The sequence below is a fragment of the Somniosus microcephalus genome, chromosome 11 (assembly GCF_052327205.1).
Source record: "Somniosus microcephalus isolate GS21.2 chromosome 11, FLI_Smic_1.0, whole genome shotgun sequence".
Taxonomy (NCBI): domain Eukaryota; kingdom Metazoa; phylum Chordata; class Chondrichthyes; order Squaliformes; family Somniosidae; genus Somniosus; species Somniosus microcephalus.
Window position 1 is genome coordinate 171772141 of NC_140997.1, and position 19589 is coordinate 171791729.

Consider the following 19589-nt stretch of genomic DNA (forward strand, 5'->3'; position numbering starts at 1 on the left):
GCCTGACCTGAGTTTTTCCAGCATTTTCTGTTATTTCGGATTTCCAACATCCGCAGTATTTTGCTATCGCAGGACCATGATTCCTTATAGTCCTTTTGATGGACCGTCTTGTAGCCAGGACCTACAGGTTGTAGGCTTATATTGCAGCAGCATGTAATACATCAGCCAGAGTACTGGTATTAAAAGTCCTCTTTATAGAATTGTAGAATGGATACAGTGCAGAAGGAGGCCATTGTGCCTGTGCTGGCTCTTTGGTAGAGCTCTCCAATTAGTCCCACTCCCCTGATCTTTGCCCATAGCCCTGTAAATGTCTCCCTTCAAGTATTTATCCAATTCTCTTTTGAATGTTACTATTGAATTTGCTTCCATCACCCTGTCAGGTAGTGCATTCCAGATCACAACAACTCGCTGTGTTTATATAATTAAAAAAAAAAGTTTCCTCGCGTCACCTCTGGTTCTTTTGCCAATCACCTTAAATCCGTCTCCTCTGGTTACTGATCTTTCTGCCATTGGAAACAGTTTCTCATTTACTCTATCAAAATACTTCATTATTTTGAACACCTCAATCAGATCTCAACTTAACCTTCTCTGTTCTAAGGTGAACAACCCCAGCTTCTTCAGTCTTTCCATATAACTGGAAGTCCCTCATGCTTGGTACCATTCTAGTACATCTCCTGCACCCTCGCTAAGGCCGTGACATCCTAAAGTGTGGTGCCCAGAATTGAACACACTGCTCCAGCTGCGGCCTAATCAGTGTTTTATAAAGGTGTAGCATAACTTCCTTGCAAAGCCAAAGATCCCTTATGCTTCTTTAACAACCATCTCAACTTGTCCTGCCACCTTCAGAGATTTGTGTACATACACCCCCAGGTGTCTGTTTCTACAGCCCCTTTAAAATTGTACCATTTAGTTTATAATGTGTCTCCTCATTCTTCCTACCAAAATGCATCACTTCACACTTCTCTGCATTAAATTTTATCTGCCCATTTCACCTGTCTGTCCTCCTGAAGTCTGTTAGTATCATTGTTTACTACATTTCTGAGTTTTGTCATCTGCAAACTTTGAAATTATGCCCTGTTTACCTAAATCCAGGTCATTAATATAGATCAAAAAGAGCAGTGGTCCTAATACCGGCACCTGGGGAACACGACATGTGGATCTTGCTACGCTTATCTAAATATTAGGCAGGTAACGGCACATTCTAGTTCATAGGGGTTGGGGGGCCTGTGCAAAAACACCCCTAAAATGTAAGCGTGGGTAAGAAATTTTGAGTGCTAGATAGAGTTTGGACTTAGTCTTGTTAAATGGTAACTAGGAACCCGACCATTACTTGATTTTAATTTTGAGATTATGTAAAACAATCTTTGCTTTAAATTTTATAAAGGTGCAAATACAACTTCAGTTTTCAAATCCAAGGGAAAAACCTTATTCTGGAAAACATTAAACCCTAATGGTCATAAAATGATTATGAAGTGTTAAATGGTTCACTTGGTAAGCATGAGTGATCAGATTCTTTCAGGGCTTCTGTATTAAAGGCACTAAAATTTGTGTAATCACAACCAAGGACTGATCCTGTTGAGTTAGGCTAGTGCATTAACCCCCACCAATGACCATTGATGTTCACTGATTTTCTGGCTATCTGTCTTCCCCCACCATTAAAACCACTAATTATAACTACCACTCATTTTGGCTGTCGCTGCTGTCTTTGGAACTTTTAGGCCAGTGTATTGGTTCAGACAGGATCTGTACAATTATATGGAGGACTACCTGGACTCGGTTACCAATTGAAGGCATGACTTTTGAAAGGCCAGCTTGACCAAGCAGGCTCCTACTTTGATATTTGAAACACTCAAGTACCCAGGAAGGGTGCATATTAAAGGCTTAGGATATTAATGGAAGAGATTTACTAGTGGTGTCACAGCTATAATTGAGATGTGGCATTACGGCGATCCTGTCTTCAAACATTGCTTGATTGTAGGCTTTCACCTTGTTCACAAAGGGTTTGTGTTGCAGCCATTTTAGTTTATAACCAGCCTTTAGCAAAATATCTGATTAGTGAATACTGTTGTCCTTATTAATGAAAAGGATCTTTGAAAGGAAGGTGTTTATTTGACTGAGAATTGAAATTAGTTTTGAGTAAACAAATGGTTTGAACCCATGAGTTTGTGGTGACCAAATTCCAGCACTCCAGACTACTTTGTTTTGCCCGTAACAATTGAATGCACTTCCTGTGTACCCTCCATTATTGCCACCAGTGCCAAACAAGTAAGCAACTGTAATTTTCTATAGTGTTGTATAACTCGCAATGTGCTTGCCAGTCTATAATAGTGTTGTTGGGTGTTCCACGTGTAAATGGACTCTATGAAAATTTCACATGTCCACCCCAGACGGCTTTACTAAAATCCCAGCGACAATGCTGTTAAATTTGACTCTTTGTGCTGTGTTCACATAATTTGAAATCTCAGCTATCTTTCCTTCAGGGTCTGGTTCAGAAGGAGGCCTTGTATGCAAGTGATGATTAAGATCACTTGATCAAAATATTGCATAAGAATACAAATTTGTTGAGATTGCTTCACTGAATGAAGGCAAATCTTAACTTGTGAAGCTTGACTTCCTTACAAAGAATTAATTTTATCACCTCCAGACTCGATTACTCCAAAGCCTTCCATCCACCACCTTCTGTAAACTTAGTCCATCTAAATCTCTTCTGCTGATATCCCGTCCTTTTGGCCAGGAATTCCTGACAGCAATGACTTCCCAGTTGCCCAACACCTCAAATTTAAAATTCTCGCCTTTTGATATTCTCCAGCCTCAATCTCCTTCCTCTCACCTCTCCTCCTCGGCATTTTATGGGCAGCAGTGTTGTAAGACATCTAAGCCCCACACTCTGGAATTTCCTCCATAGATACTTCCACCACTCTCATCCTTGAAGACCACCCTTAAAACCTATCTCACTGACCAAGCTATTGGTCACTGCTCCTAATCTTTCTTTGGCTCAGCATCTGTTTTTCCTTACAACTCTGAAGCACCTTGTTTTTTTTCCTATGGATAAAACTGCATCAATACTGTAGTAGTATAGATATGGAGCATTATTTCACAAATAACATTTCTACTGAATGTTTTTGTAGCGCAGTAAAGGTAAATGTTAACATAGACTCACAGAACATCTCTAGGGCAATAAAGTTTTTTTTGTTGCAGCATACTTTTGCTGACGGGTGACTGGATGGTAATCTGAAAATTAAGAGAAGAAACTGTATTTGGGTTTTTAGATGTATGTGCTCTGATTCACAAAATAATGTCTTTAACCATGGTTTAATTACTTACTGTTTTACACTCTTGCATTATGTATATGTGTACTTATGTTTGTAGGCGTGTGCATACCACAGTAAAGGCAATGCATCACTTCTTTCATTGCAGAAAACCAAGAATAAACTCACAGCTGGTTGCACAACAAGTAGCACAGCAGTATGCAACACCTCCACCTCCAAAAAAGGAGAAGAAGGAAAAAGTTGAAAAAGATAAGCCTGACAAAGAAAAAGAAGTAAGCTTGACTGCAAACAAAAAGAGCAGCAACAAAAAGATAAAGTGAGTAGAATTTTTGAAACGGTTTCTTGTGTAGGTTCTGAAATTTTTCAGCATTGAACTGCGCCTTGCTTCCTTGTAATTTAGTAGTAGGTGAACTGAACTTTTTATTCACAATTTAGATTTGGAGATTTTTTTAAATAACCTCAACAAACTCAATAGGTTATGCTATCAGTACATTTTAAATATGCCCCCTATACTTATAGTGCTAATTTAAGGGCATTGTATAATAAACGAGGTGGTGCAACTTTCTCCAGAACCACTGGAACTTGCTTAAATACATAACATAAATAGGAGTAGGAGTAGACCATACGGCCCCTCGAGCCTACTATGCCATTCAGTAAGATCCTGACTGAACTTCTACATCAGCTCCACTTTCCCACCCTATCCTCATACCTATGTTCCCTATAAGGTGTGCGGCTGTGCACCTCTGCCGATCCTGAGCAGCCCAAGACCGGCTTTTTCAATGTAAAGTTTTGCGCATGTGCAAAACTGTGACTAGGCCGTGCAGCACCTTAAAGGGCCGTGCACCCCCAAAAAGTAAGAGGGAACATTGCTCCATATCCCTTGATTCCCTTAGTGCCCAAAAATCTATCGATCTCACTCTTGAATATACTCATCGACTGAGCATCAAAGCCCTCTGGGGTAGAGAATTCCAAAGGTTCTCGCACCGTAAGTGAAGAGGATTTCTCCTCATCTTAGTCATAAATGCCCGACACCTTACCCTGAGACTATGACACCTCATTCTAGCCTCTCCAACTGGGGAAACAGCCTCTCAGCATTTTATGTTTCAATAAGATCACCTCTCAGCCTTCTAAATTTGAGAGTATAGGCCCATTCTACTTGATCTCTTCTCATAGGACAGCCCTCTCATCCCAGGAATTAATCTAATTAACCTTTGTTGCACCCCCTCTAAGGCAAGTATGTCCTTCCTTAGGTAGAGACCAAAACTGCATGGTACACCAGGCGTGGTCTCACCAAAGCCCTATATAATTGCAGCAAGACTTCCTTACACTTGTATTCCAACCCTGTTGCAATAAAGGCCAACATTCCATTTGTCTTCCTAACTGCTTGTTGCATGTTAACTTCCTGTGATGTGTGTGAGGACCCCCAAATCTCTCCATACCAACATTTACTAGTTTCTCACCTTTTTTATTAAAAAAAAAAAAAAATATTATGCTTTTCCATTCTTTCTACCAAAGTGGATGTTTTCACACTTCCCCACATTATATCCATCTGCCTCCTTCCTGTCCAATCATAACCAATCTATGTCCCTTTGCAGTTTCTTTGCATCCACCTCACAGCTGCAACTGGTGGCACTTGTGTTCGGTCTTTCATTTTATTCTAACCAGTGGCAGGCTGAGCTTACAGTATGCCTTCAGATGGCCAATTATGTGATATCTATGTTGTAGGCGCCCTCCCCGAGAACATCTGTGGCCAGAATGATTAACTTTCTAGTAACTGAGCATTCACGCGTCTTGGACAATTTTGGTATGGATGATTTTACCTCCCTATAAACAGGGCAAATTCAACAAAGCACTCGCACATTGGAATTGCTTTTGGAAGCAACTTTGCATATAAATAAAGGGCTGAAGAAAACCAAACCTTAAAGAATTTTTGATATGAATTTATTTTAAGAGTGCTAATAGTACTAACTGATTTAACTTATTACCCTGCAGGGTATATATTTTTACTGTTTAATGCTTCAATTATGTAACTAAAATCAAATTTTGGACAGATTTGCTATTCCTGTTTAGTAAGTCAAAATGTTTCTAGATTTTTATTAATCTGACAACAATAACATTTCTGTGGTAGAATAGTATAGGTTTACTATATATGGTGGAATTCAACGAAGACAGTAGTGTGGCTTTATTTTCAGGCCGAAGATGGAACTTGAAAAGGGACCTCCGAGTGAAATCAACAGTATACAGTCTGGGAAAGCTGCAACAAAAACTGACAGCTTACACACTTCAAGGTAACTTGTTCTAATTACCTGCAAAAATGTAGTTGCAGCGTTAACTAATTTTTTTTTTGCTCTTAAGTTGTAAGCCAATATTAAATAATGTAATATAACTGCATACTTAGTGTGGCTTTAGGTTTGCACAATGAATTTGAAAAGGATGGAACACAAAATGTTATTTAATGAAATTGCCGATGAATAGAATTTCTTTTGAGTACTTTGTTAATGGGGGGAAAAAACCCACAGAACCAATCCTGCTCTCTTCGGCTAATTGTGTAATGCTAATATTACAGAGCATCCATCCTTTCTGACATAAGAGAAGGAAAGTTATGGGGAAGAAAAAGTTTTTTTTTTCCCCAAATATTGCCCCAGTGTCTATATTGAAGAAAGTAACAAATATCTTCATGGCTTTTTTTTGCCATTTTGGGTCGTCTTCCCTCCAGGGACACTCCACTGATGTCGCTGTCGGGAAGAAGGCACGAGTGCCCTAGGGCGGCTCTATTCATTCGAATAGGGGTCGTAATTTTGGACTAGTCTGGGAGCTAGTGCAAAGCTGCCAGAACCCAGAAAAGCACGCTACCAGCAAAGTATACAGCAACCCCAGCTTGTAGCATGTTTTGACGGAGCCTGGTGACTTATTAAAGTAAATAATTTTCAAAACTTGTTTTATATAGACATGGGGATGTACTTTGGGGGGAAAACACTTTTTCCTGCCTGCCAGCATTGTTTGTTGGGTGGGAAGTCTTGACCATTCAGAGTTTGACGAGGAACAAGAATAAAGCAACAAAGGTGAACATAGTGTTTAAAGTCTGGGATTGTATCACGGCCAGCGACGTACACCTGTGGTTTTCCTGAATGAGGTTGCTAATGGTGTTGAAATACAGGCAGTTTTGTGCAGTGAATAGGTGGGTGCATTCACTGGGTGTTATGTCGCCAAGCCATACAGACTAGGGAACTCCTAGGTTTGACCCCTGTTCTGCATTGGCTTCCGTCCATTGTCTGCAAAGAGGGCAAATCAGCTGGTGTTCCTGATCTGTCTTTGGGGGTAATTTTAACTTTGGTAGATGGTGTGCAACAGGCAATATCGAATTAGCTGAGCATTATGTACCACACACTTGGAAATGGAAAGGAAAAATGGGCAACCAATTCTATATTGACCATTTTACACCATCGCTCCTAGTTAAAATTACCCTCGCTGACTCCCGGAAGTGTGGATAGGTGAGAACACCGGTGACTGGGTTCTTCTCAAAATAGATGACACCACTGGCACTTGGTATCCAGGATCAGATGAAGAATGGTGGTTTGGGAAATGCATTGGAGGGTTGCTAGTGCCTATGGAACTACCCCAGAGTAAGTCCTTCCCTGCAGTATTCTGTGGCGAGTGTCTCACCTCCTGACTCCCCAAAGTCTTTCCACCATCTACAAGGCACAAGTAAGAAGTATGATGGGATACTCTTCCCCTTGCCTGGATGAGTGCAGCTCCAACAACACAAGAAGCTCGACACTATCCAAGACAAAGCAGCCTGCTTCATTGGCACCCCATCCACCACCTTAAACATTCACTCCCTCCGCCACCAGCGCACCGTGGCTGCAATGTACCAACGCTTCTTCAGCAGCACCTCCCAAACCCGCAACCTCTACCAGCTAGAAGGACAAGGGCAGCAGGCGCGTGGAAACCACTTGCAAATTCCCCTCCAATTTACGCACCATTCTGACTTGGAAATATGTCACCATTCCTTCATCGTCGCTGGGTCAAAATTCTGGAATTCCCTCCCTAACACCACTGTGGGAGTACCTTCACCACACGGACTGCAGCGGTTCAAGAACGTGAATCACCACCACCTTGTGGGCAATTAGGGATGGGCAAGAAATGCTGACCTTGCCAGCGACGCCCAAATCCCAGGAATGAATATAAAGAAGTAAAAGGGTTATGGGAGAAGAAAATGAAAAAAAAAAACAGCTGATTTACATTAAAATTATATTTTTCCAAATATTTCATTTCTGTAAATTTGCTGAATTATGAACAGTTGCATGTAATTTTTTATGGGTTCTTAAAATAGCTGTAATTTCTCTTTCTTGATGTACAGTATGTAGAAAGATGTTGGCAGCTTCCATTCCTTTTTTGATGAGCTGCCACATTGACTTTGCTGTACCCTGATGTGTATGTATATTTTTTCTTTCTCCCTGGTGTTTAGTAGCAAGGCCCAGAAAACGTATAAATGTTTAATTTAATTTCCTGTTGCAGCTTACTTTCTGGGTAAAATGTAGGCTGGAATCGGCATTGCCAATAAACCCAACCAATTACAGTTCCGTTCAAATTGGAAATACCAGCAAAATAAATCCTGCTTCTGCTCCACTTCAAAAATTCATTCTGCAAGGTTTGCCGATACCCTTTCCCCATGAGATATTCCAGGGCATTGTCTTACAGGAAGTGCAGTAAGTCATTTGATTTGGGGGTAGGTGCTGTTTGAAAACTGAGTTGATAAATGTGATGTAAAGTAGCAATTCTTAAAATTAATATTTACTTGTATTAAACTATTGCTGTGTCTATTGGGGGTTACCTTCATTATGGTGTTGATGCTTAAAATTAATTTTACAGAAAATGTTTTTGGCTATTTTTACAATTTATAATGGCAAACATTGAGATAGTTTGAGATTTTTATTAGGCAGAATTGCTGTCAACAGATTTAACTCAATTTGGCAATGCTTATTCTCGAGACCTGGACCTAATTATAAACTTTGGCGATGCTTATTCTCAGATGTGGATCTAATTATAACCTTTTTCTGAAGTAATTAACTGCTGTTCTTTTGGTTGGTTGTTTCCCTGTAATTTACTACAATCTAGGAAATCCAAAATTATATCTTGACTAAAGAAAATGAAGTTTTTGTCCATGGTGTATTATTTCACTTCACAGTATTTGCACCATTCACTTTCTAAAATAATTCAGATCAGGGATTGCACATTTTATTATGCCAGGGAATTCTTTCCTAGAGCCAAACTTGCTATGATGAAAGTGTTATTAAGTATGCTAATAATTATAAACTTGTTTACCTGCCTGATTTATTCCAAGAAAATTAAATAATTGTTCAATCGATGATGAGCGATCGAATGGTTTAACTGTGAATAGAACAATGCTATTCAGTTCAAATCTGCAGGACCACCGGAAGGTACTGGTACAGGCTAGCAACCATCCTGTGTTTTAAATCCTAATGGGTGTTTAAAACCTTGTGCAATGGTGCAAAATACAGGAAACTTTCTGGTATCCGGCACTGACTGGACCGAGCTGGTGCCGGTCGATCAACACTGCCGGAGAAACCAGCGCTAATGTTAAAACATACGGAGCTTCTGAGCTCCATATCTAGCAACAAACCCTGTTGCTTAGCAACAGCTTCAAAACAGTCAGCGCAGCTTGCAAGCGTCTCTGTAGCTAAGCAACAGCTTCAGCTAGACGCTTGCAGAGCCAGGAATGGAGGAAAAAAAGCAACGAAAAGTTAAAAAAAAGTTATCTGAACCGACTCCTGAATTTTGCCGGTGGATAGAGCATTCCGGAGATTTAACCTCCGTTTAAACGAAAGCTTCCTATACATATTTGATATCCATTGTTCCTGATTAAACTTCAAAGGGGATAGAATGTATATTTCAGGCACTTCCTGTACCACTAAACTGCAGTCTGTATGGAGATCGTACATAGAGACTGGGTGGGTAGGCAAACTTCATGTAGTGGATAAATGAATTCCGTGTAGAAGTTTTATATTAAAAGTTGGTCCAGGTTTAGGATAGTTAGCAAAATGTTGTCTTAATTTTATACATCTAAAGAGGTGTAAGATAAATATTACATGATTAAGTGAAATCTACTGTTGACTTTACGTTGCTCTGCAGCCTTTTTAATAAACATGACTTGTAGTATGTTCAGTTTTATTTTTCTGCTATCTGAAGATGAGGACAACTGAAGAAAGCTCGTGTCAATTTCAGAAAGTAATTACAGGAGCAAGGATTTCTGTTCAATCCTTGGGCAATGCCATGCTGAATGTATCTTGCGTATAAAGTCACACTCTGATTTGTGCTGACCATTTGTGTAATTTGTTCTAAATTAAAATGCACTGGGTAAATGATGCAAGTTGTTTTGCTATTAGTTGAAGGGCTGAAGTGGAGGGAGAAAGGAAGAAAACCTGGGGTGACTTTACCTGAGCAATGTAATTCAAATCCCAGTTGGTGGTTTGGGTATGTGAAGGCTGTGAATAAGAAAGACCCTTTTCCACAAAAAAAAACTAAGTGGTAGGAGAATTTTGAAATGTGAATATCATTTTTTAAATAATTGTGACCGGCAGGGCAAGGCTGTTCTTTTAGCTGTGGATGGTTATGAGGGACTCATTTTGGTCAAAAGTTTCCATCTCACTGGGAATGTGTTAGAGGAGTTTTAAATGATATCCTTACTCAAAAATGCTGTTGGTGGGCATTTTTTTAAAAATATTGTTTTCCAATCTTCTGTTTACCTCTTTCTCCATCCCCACCCCCAGCTTAATTTTTAAATATTCTAATTGAGATTTGCCATTTAGATTTTGTATTTTGTGCTACAGTTACCATTGTTAGTTGATGTGCAACAGTGCATCAAATTTCAGAGGTCAGTCTGTCCTCTTGAGTACTATCAATATGTGACGGTGGTTTCCATCTTTGATTCCAATGGTATGGCAGGAAATTCACCATTGACTTTTTTTTACCACAAAGCTTTTTGCGTGGAAATTTTCACTCTAGGCAGTGACAAAACTCTGTTTTACTTTGTTCATTTTGTTAACCTCAACCCTAAGCAATCCTGCACACTCAATGGTGATGGGAAAGCGACCGACTCTGCACTCTAGCTGGTCTCAATTGACCTGGTCTCAATCGATCGTGTGAGCCACTGCAGGTGACCTGATCATCAGCACCCAGCCTCCACTCAGCCCCTTCGATTCCTTCAGTCACCCCAAATGCTTCCATCATCATTCCTTTGACATGACTTATTGGAACACTATTGCCCTGTGCTTCTCCATCTGATTTTGTTTTGCATAATTACCATCTGGCCTTATTGGAATCCAGTGTCGTCAAAAAGATGGAATTTTGAAGCATACCTAAAATGACTGACTTAAGGGGACAATACTTGCTAGAGATTTTACAACTTGACAAAAAAACTTGACTCAATAAAAGCAAGGAATGCGCGGACAAACATTTAGTTTCAAATGTTTATGCATTTTGGAAAGTTATTTTCTTTTTTGTGCAGCGAGGTATAAATATATACTAGGAACTTTCTCTGATCAGAATAAGGAATCCTGTGATATATTTCTGCATCTACTTTATAAGTAATTCTCCAAGGTGTTATGCCACGACTTTCAATTATTTGTGTATTTTTGCCACAAGACTTCCCCACCCACCTAGGCTAGGCAGTTGTATGTTTTGTATTTGAGCTGTCATAATAGGGTGGAAGCTGATCATTGTATGCATTGGGCTGTATATGATGTGTTAGCTTGGCTCAGTGCTAGTACTCCCTCCTCTAAGTCAGAAGATTGTTGGTTTACAGCCTGGTCCAACACGTCATCTTGTATTACTGAGGGGGGTTCTACGCTGGCGATTCCTTCTCTGGAAGAGATGTTAAACAGGTCCTGTCTGTCCATTCAGGTGGATGTAAAAGATCCCATGCCACTCTTTTGGGGGAGAAAAGCAGAGTGTTCTTTGTTCTGATCAACATTTAACTTTCACCACCAAAATAGATCAACTGGTAATCTTTCATTTGCTGTTTGAGATCTTTGTAAATTAACTACACTTCAAAAAGCAGTATTTTGGCTGTGAAGAAGTTTGGAATATCCTGTGGATGTGAAAGGTGCTATATAAGAACATAAGAACATAAGAAATAGGAGCAGGAGTAGGCCAATCGGCCCCTCGAGCCTGCTCCACCATTCAATAAGATCATGGCTGATCTGATCCTAACCTCAAATCTTCTATCACTCTGCATCCACCCGAACCCATGTGATCTCCCGGGAGAGGCGAAAAACCAGATAAAGACCCAATGGCCAATTTGGGAGAAAAAAATCTGGGAAATTCCTCTCCGACCCATCTAGGCGATCGAAATTCTTCCAGGAGATATCACTGTCCCTATAAATGCAAGTTTTTTTTTCTATGTTCCCTGAATTCACAAACTATTTACCTCTTTTTATAAAAAAAAAAGCTAAATTAGTGGCAATATCTCCAAGGGTATTCAGATGATTCATTCATTTCAAAACCTTATGTTTTCATGGTGAGAAAAATCTATTAGCAGATTTTCTCTTTTTCTACACACTCGGGTATTCTTCCCTCCTAAATCCCTACCCTAACCCTTTAGCACTCCTCGACCTTCCTACTTTCCTGCTGCCATCCCAGGCTTGACACTCTCTTAAGACTATAGCTTCCTTCTATGCCTCTCTTGGCATCCACAAAGGCCCATCGAGACACTTGTCGCTATCTCCTTTCAAGCAGCAACCCCAAGAGCCCCATCTTACACTCTCGCTGACCTTCCCACCTAGCACGCCTGCTGGGAAATAACTTTTCCTACTTTCTTCCCGGCCCACTCACTCCTCCCAGTGCTGAACCTGTGGACTCTACCAGTGGATCAGCTATCACTACCCCTCTCCGCATCTCCCTCCAGAATGTCCGCTCACATGTGAACAAGATCCTTGCCATCTATGAGCTTATTGTGGATGATTGCATTGACATCATGGCCTTGATGGAAACCTGACTGAGGGGGATGACACCTTCCCCCCCCCCCCCCCCCAAAATGAAGCCTCCCTGCCTGGCTATACCTTCCACCACTTGCCTCGCCCAAATTGCTGCGGTTGCGGTGTGGCTCTTATCACCAAATCAGACCCTGGTCTGTCCGCCTACTCCTTGGATACTGTCCCCCCCCTCCATCAAATCTGCTAATCACCCCTCAAAAAAACACACCCTTGACCCCTCTGTCCTTGCAAGCTACTGCCCCATCTTCATCCTCCCTTTCCTCTCCACAATCTCTCAATGTGCTGTCACCTCCCAAATCCATGTCCATCTTTCCATGTTCGATCCTTCCAATCAGGTTTCTGCCCCTGCCACAGTACTGAAATGGCCCTTATCAAAGTCTCAAATGACATCCTATGTGACTGACAAAGGTAACCTATCCCTCCTCGTCCTTCTTGACTTGCCTACAACCTTTGACATGGCTGACCTCGCCATCCTCTCCAACCCCACTCCAATGTCATCCAGCTGAGTGGGACTGCACTCGCCTGGTTCCATTCTTACCTATCCAGTCATAGCCAGAGAATCATCTGCAATGGCCTCACTTCTAGCTCCTGCATCGTTATCTGTGAAGTCCCCCAAGGATCTATTCTTGTCTCTCTTTTTTCTCCTCCCCCCCCCCCCCCCCCCCCATTTCTCATCTACATACTGCCCCTCGGCAACATCATCCGAAAACAAAACATCAAGTACCACATGTACGCTGACAACACCCAGCTCTACCTCACCACCACCTCTCTCGACCCCTCCACTGTCTCTAATTTGTCACACTGCTTGTCTGACATCCAGTACTAGATGCGCAGATAGTTCCTCCAACTGAATATTGGGAAGACCGAAGCCATTGTTTTCAGTCCCTGTCACAGACTGCATTCCATAGCCACTTACTCCATCCTTCTCCCTGGCAACTGTCTGAGGCTGAACCAGACCGTTCGCAACCTTGGTGTTGTATTTGACCCCGAGTGAGCTTCCGACTATACATCCGCTCCATCACCAAGACCGCCTACTTCCACCTCTAGCATTCCACCACTACCTCAGCTCAACTGCTACTGAAACCCTCATCCATGCCTTTGTTACCTCTTGACTTAACTATCCAACGCTCTCCTGGCCTACATTGGCAATGCCTCAATTTTAAAATTCTTATCCTTGTTTTCAAATCCCTCCATGGCCTTGCCCCTCCCTATTTCTGTAACCTCATCCAGCCCTACAACCCTCCAAGATCTCTGCGCTCCTCCAATTCTGGTCTCTTGCGCATCCCCTATTTTAATTGCTCCACCATTAGCTGCCTAGGCCCTAAGATCTGGAATTCCCTCCGTAAACCTCTTTACCCCTTCCTCTCTCTTGAAGATGCTCATTATAACATTTGACCTCATCTGTCTTAATATGTCCTAATGTGGCTTGGTGTCAAATTTTGTTTGATAACTCCTGTGGGACGTTTTACTACATTAAAGACACTATATAAATGAAAGTTGTTAGTAATGGTTCTGCTGTAACCATTTACACCTTCTCTGGACCCAGCTTTTGCTTCTTCACTCCCTTTTGCCTTGCACCATAATCACTTTTGTCATTTAATCCCCTCTGCCCTCCACCCCATCACAGACCTTTCCCTTTTTCCCTGGCTCTGCACTTGATTAAAAACTGTTAGTTATAACTTTTCACCAGACCATTCATTAGAACTTAACACTTTCTCCACAGATGCTGCCTGACCTGTGTTTCCAGCATTTTTTGCTTTTATTTCAGATTTTAAGCATCTGCTGTATTTTGCTTTTGTTCTTTCTGCCTTTTCAGGTGAAAGTAAAATATCGCATGGCACTTCTTTTTGAAGAAAAGTTTCCCAGTTTTGTGCCCAACATTCATACCTCAAGCAACATCGCCAAAAATAGATTAACTGGTCATTATCTCAGTGCTGTTTGTGGGACCAAGCTGTGCATAAGTTGATTTTCACATTTGCATACACAGAGTAATTACACTTAAAAGTAATTCTTTGGAGCACTTTGGGACATGAAAGGCACTATATAAATCAAGTTCATTCTTATCTGTACCTTTCAGATACTATCAATATCTTCATTCTAGCTGGAATGTTAACTTTTGTGCATTCATACAAATAAAATTAAAACTTTAGTATCAAAGCTGCACTACTTAATCAGTTTCTCGGGATTTTATGAGGAATTCACCCTGTTGTGAATTTTCATCATGAAGTTTCATCCAAGAACAGTGTTTTGCAACTTGAGGGTTGTGTAATGGGGAGTTTACTGCAATGGGGTTTCATTGCAGTCTATTCTGAAATGCTTAGTGTTAATTTCTTGCAGATTTTGCACAAAAATAGTGATTTAGTGAAAATAGGCTGACATTGAATGGAATTGTAACATTTCATGTGTAGTATGTTAAATGCCTTTTACAACCTTTGAGATGGAATTGTCAGCATCTCGAGTCATAGGTTTCACAATGTTTAATGTTACTATGTAAGAAATTGCTTTTTGTCAGATTATTGATGCAACTAAATTGATTTTGAAATGATCCTTGTGTTATATTTACTTGTTTTTGTTGTAGGCCCAAGCTGAAAAATGTAGACCGAAGTACTGCACAGCAGCTTGCAGTGACGGTGGGTAATGTCACAGTAATCATAACAGACTTTAAAGAAAAAATACGATCCTCTTCCACATCATCATCAACGGTCACATCCAGCGCTGGCTCTGAGCAACAGAACCAAAGTAGCTCTGGATCAGAGAGCACAGACAAGGGTTCATCGCGTTCCTCTACGCCAAAAGGTGAAATGTCAGCAGTACATGATGAATCATTCTGAGCTTTGCCAGGCTTCAGACCTGCACATGCAATGTGAAAAGTATGAATGAATACTTTTGACATTTTTTATGTATTCCCTTGGTTTTATATTTTCCTAACAATCATTTATAATGGATGTGCTCCTGAATCTACTTTTTTATAAATCTGCTGTGCACAATTTCCATGTACATTATGTATTTTGTTACATTTGACTTTTATTTATTACATTTGCAAATTCCACCCTTTTCAACATATCTTTTTTGTACGTTTTGTTGCCAGCAACTATGCTGATTATTAGCGATTTTTAGAGATGTTAAATGTCTTTAACTGGTTTAAACAGAATAAAAGGTTGTTCAAAACCAACACCTAGAAACACTGGTGCTTAATACACTGTGAAGTAAATGCAGCATTCAACAGATAAGATTAGGACAGTGCATTCCAGCAGAGATGATCAAGTTCTGCAAACTATTGCGATGAAAGCTGTCTTGTCCTCAGGACCGTTAACTCTTCAGAAGCAGAAAAGGCTGAGGAGACATACACTTGAGGCAACTGAACAATAGCTGGATTAGTTCAGTGTCTATTAAGCAATAGATGTGGGTTCCTTCTTACACTTACCTGAAAGCTGCGTCATTGTGTGCTGTAAATGTAATTACTCTTAATACTGTAGTTCCCAGCCGCCCAGCTAATCTAAAGAAGCAGTGCCTCATAACTGGCAGCATGATTTAACTTGTTTCATATTGACGTACAAACTAAAGCAGCTTACCTGTGGGAAAGAAAAATATTTAACAGTCCAGACTCAGTGGCAATCAAATGAACACCTCCGCTCATGTACATGCTGCTTTTTGTTATTGGTGGTTGATTTTTGCCAAGGAAGTAGGTATCACCAGTGCATATATGTGTAGAAGCAGCAATGATTATTGCTGAAAAATGCATTTAGTTTCTAGAGAAGGGATCATTTTGAAAATTGTATTTTCACCTTCAAATAAACTGCTTTAGTTAATACCTCTACAAGAAAAACATGTGATTGGTCATTGCAACTTTAAAATTTGGCACGTTTAGTATCCACCTTCAGATTTGCACTTGCCAGCAATGTTTGTATTTTACCTAACTGCTCTTCCTACATCTGTACAGTTAAAGCCAAATCCGTACTAAATCTGAAACAGTAGTGGGAGAAAAAGTAGGAGCTTGATTCAGGAACTTTAATTATTCAGAAAGTTATGCTGAATCTCTTACCAGTCCATAAATAGAAATAATGTGCTTTTGTTACAGATGTAAATAACAGGAAATCTCTAACCATGTACGTAAGCAAAATTGTAGCTTAGTATTCCTCTTGAATCTAGACGGTTCATGGCCATGTTGGGTATAGATGGTCACTAAATAGTGGAAAGTTTAGATGGAAAATAACTCGGCAGACTGCTATTTACAGTCTTCATGTTGGTTCTTTTTTGTATACTCCCCCTTTGTCACTTTTTATACCTGTCTTTGACGGTGCTTCACTTTTCAAGTCAGTTTAAAAAAAATCTTTTACCATATTTGTGTTTGAAAAACCTTTTTTCTTCTCTGCTCTCTTCCCTGCCCCAGCTGTAAAAGGCACATGCTTCTCTGTTATCAAGCTGCCAGCTTTAGTAATGGAAGTAGTGTTCCCTTCTTGGAGATATGCTATTCTGTGACGCTCGCTGAGGACAAACAACACCACCTGGTTATAAAATAAACTATTTGTCTTGTATGATAGCACAAGGTGTGTGACCGGGTTAGTTGAGAAATAAGTTGAGAATGCTTCTGCAGAGGCCTTATACCTGGCAATCACTTGTCATCAATACATAAAATCGAAGAGGTTACCTACTAAGTATTATGGAATATTGCTTCCACATCAATATTAAAGTCCATGGGGCAAATAAGTTGGCACTACCAATTGAGTTTCATGAAAGGTAATTATTCTAAATTTCAATTAACAAATATAAACCACTTTAATACTATGGTGGCATTTGCTTTTTGAACTTGGAATAACTTCAGTAAATGATACAAAGTACATTAAATGTATTGAATTTTAAATTTCTGTGTTGATGTTAAAATTAAATTTAATCATCAAATATTCTTAAATTTTGGTCTGACTTTGTCACTAACCGGAAGAGGTTCCCATTGTATATTTTAATATATTAACTCCTAAGTGTGGGGGGGGGGGGGGGGCGGGCGGAAGGAGTATGTGTATTACAAAATGCAAGCCCCATGTAATAATGAGTCAATTATTCCCTTGTATTAAAACTTGTATAAGTCCATACTGTAATTTATCTTTGTATAGAATGATGCACTTAGATTTTGCAAACTTCTGATATTTTTCTTTCTTGTAAATTGTATCTCTGGAATTTAATACGTCTCTGTGCAGTGTTAAATTGCTTGAAATAAAGTTTATTCGAACTCAGTTTAGAATGCTTAACATGCTTCACTTAATATTTTGATCGAAGAAGGTGGTAAACTTGTACTTAAGTAAGGATGAATTTTATTTAAAATGTGATGGCCTTCACATAGGCATATGAACACTAGCTGTACAGATAATTTGACAGATCAGAGTGGAACATAAAGATTAATAAATACCACACTGATGCTGGGATTGGCATAAACTGAATGCAATTTTCACGTAATGTAATGGACCCGTAGTCTATTGAGAACTGTTTTCATTTGATTAGGTGCTGTTCTTTAGGGTAATAGCCAGCTTCCTATGTGCTGCTTAGCCTAGTTTTTTTTTTACTTAGGACCTGACAGCTTTTCTGCAGTGCCTCCTTAACTGAAACTACACAGCCAAATAGGCATGTTGATGACTTGGAAACAAGTCACTATTTTAATGTTATATTCTGTAGACTGAATTGGTGCACAGACTTTTTTAACAGTCTTTAAAGCAACAGTAATTCTGCAAGTTGAAATTGGTAAAGTATTTAAACATAATGAACCACTTTCAAAGTTAATGCAACTTGTATAAAACATTTCTAACTATTTCTGGAAACTCGTATTGGAAAGAGTGGCACTTCATCTGCCTTACCAAAAATATTTCAGTCTACTTTTATAAACTATTGTAACTTAAATTATTGAAAAAATGTAATGTTTGCTGGAATTATTAAAAATGCTTGTTAGTAACTTGAAATGATTCAAGAGCCAACATTTAGAGAATGACAACGAGCTGAACAGTTTTTTAATGCGCAAGCAGTTCTGTTCTTGTGTATGACTTGTAACCTTTATTTACTGTGTAAAGATGGTTACATTGTTATTTCTTTAGCTTTGTTCATTGGAGACCCATATAGAATGCTTGTTTAAAGTGGCATAACATAATCTTGTGAATTTTGTTTATTGTATTATACAAGGTATATTTTCATTTGCCCAGAAAGATGTCCTGTATAATGCTTTGGAAGTTTTTTGCTCTGTAAATTCAATAGGGCTGACCGCATGCTAGATTTGTTTTCTTTAATCTTCATGCTGGTGTGTTCATGGTGGTTTTGTGAACTGGTATAATTATTTCCAGGTCTTAAATGTTTTGGGGACTTTATAATCTACACTGCTTTTTGTCTAGCAAATAAAAGATGTTAATATATTCCTGTTACTGGCATGTGCACGAATATGTTATTAGAAGCCACTTTATTATTTACTTCTTAACTGCTTCAAATAGAAATGTCTATTTATGAATTCTGCTTGTAGTTTTTCACAAATAAAATAGTTAAAACTTATTTAATCGTAGTTTCTTTTTTTAAACAGCCCAATCTATATTAAGATAAGACATTGCAATATAATTAAACCCAACCAGTAGCACTGAAATAGTCACCTTAGTTGTTGGTGCTCTTTCATTTCTTGTGAACCATTGTATCGGGTATGCTGATTTCCAATTGTGTAGGCTGTCAGAAAATCCATTGTAGTATGGTGGCACCAAAATGTCTATAGAGTGGCCGCAGTACCATTTCACATACACATCAGCGCAGTTGCCCATTTTCTTACCACTTGCTCCAGATTATAATTAAAATCCAATCATCTTCTGTGTCTACTTAAGACAATTTATTTAACTGCTTGCTATATTCTTTTGGAAATGCAACGTAAGTTGAACTTGCTGTAACTGGAAAGTTTCTTGCATACCTGACCCTCTGTCAAACAAGAATGCCACATCTGAAGAAATTGAGTGAAGCGTTGTGATCACCACCACACAAGGAAAATTACTCTCGTTTTGTCTAAGAGGTGTGATAAATTGACAGTTCTTGTGGTTAATATAATGTTTCTCGAGGCATCACATTACATGTTCTAAATCTATTTGTGTTTATGGTATTGCACATCATCTTACAGGACAAACTAACGAGTTACAAATATGTTTCTGCACTGTTGCTTCTCTAGTATTCTGTAAAATAGCTCCGTGATGAGTCTTAAACTTTGTGGGACATTTCAAGAAGAGATAACATAAACTCGGGTTGTATTCCCTGGAATTTAGAAGGTTAAGGGGTAATTTGATGTAAGTTTTCAAGATAT

General features: G+C 39.5%; 1 protein-coding gene across 1 annotated transcript in view; it reads left to right on the forward strand.

Moving 5' to 3' along the window:
• Positions 1 to 18805, forward strand: part of rybpb (RING1 and YY1 binding protein b) — a 104188-nt gene extending 85383 nt beyond the window's left edge. Inside the window, exons 3-5 of the mRNA XM_086001429.1 lie at positions 3418 to 3585; positions 5462 to 5557; positions 14862 to 18805. Of these exons, the coding sequence (XP_085857555.1) occupies positions 3418 to 3585; positions 5462 to 5557; positions 14862 to 15114 (517 nt within the window). The 3' untranslated portion in view covers positions 15115 to 18805. The remainder of the gene's footprint in view (positions 1 to 3417; positions 3586 to 5461; positions 5558 to 14861) is intronic.
• Positions 18806 to 19589: the final 784 nt, after the last annotated feature.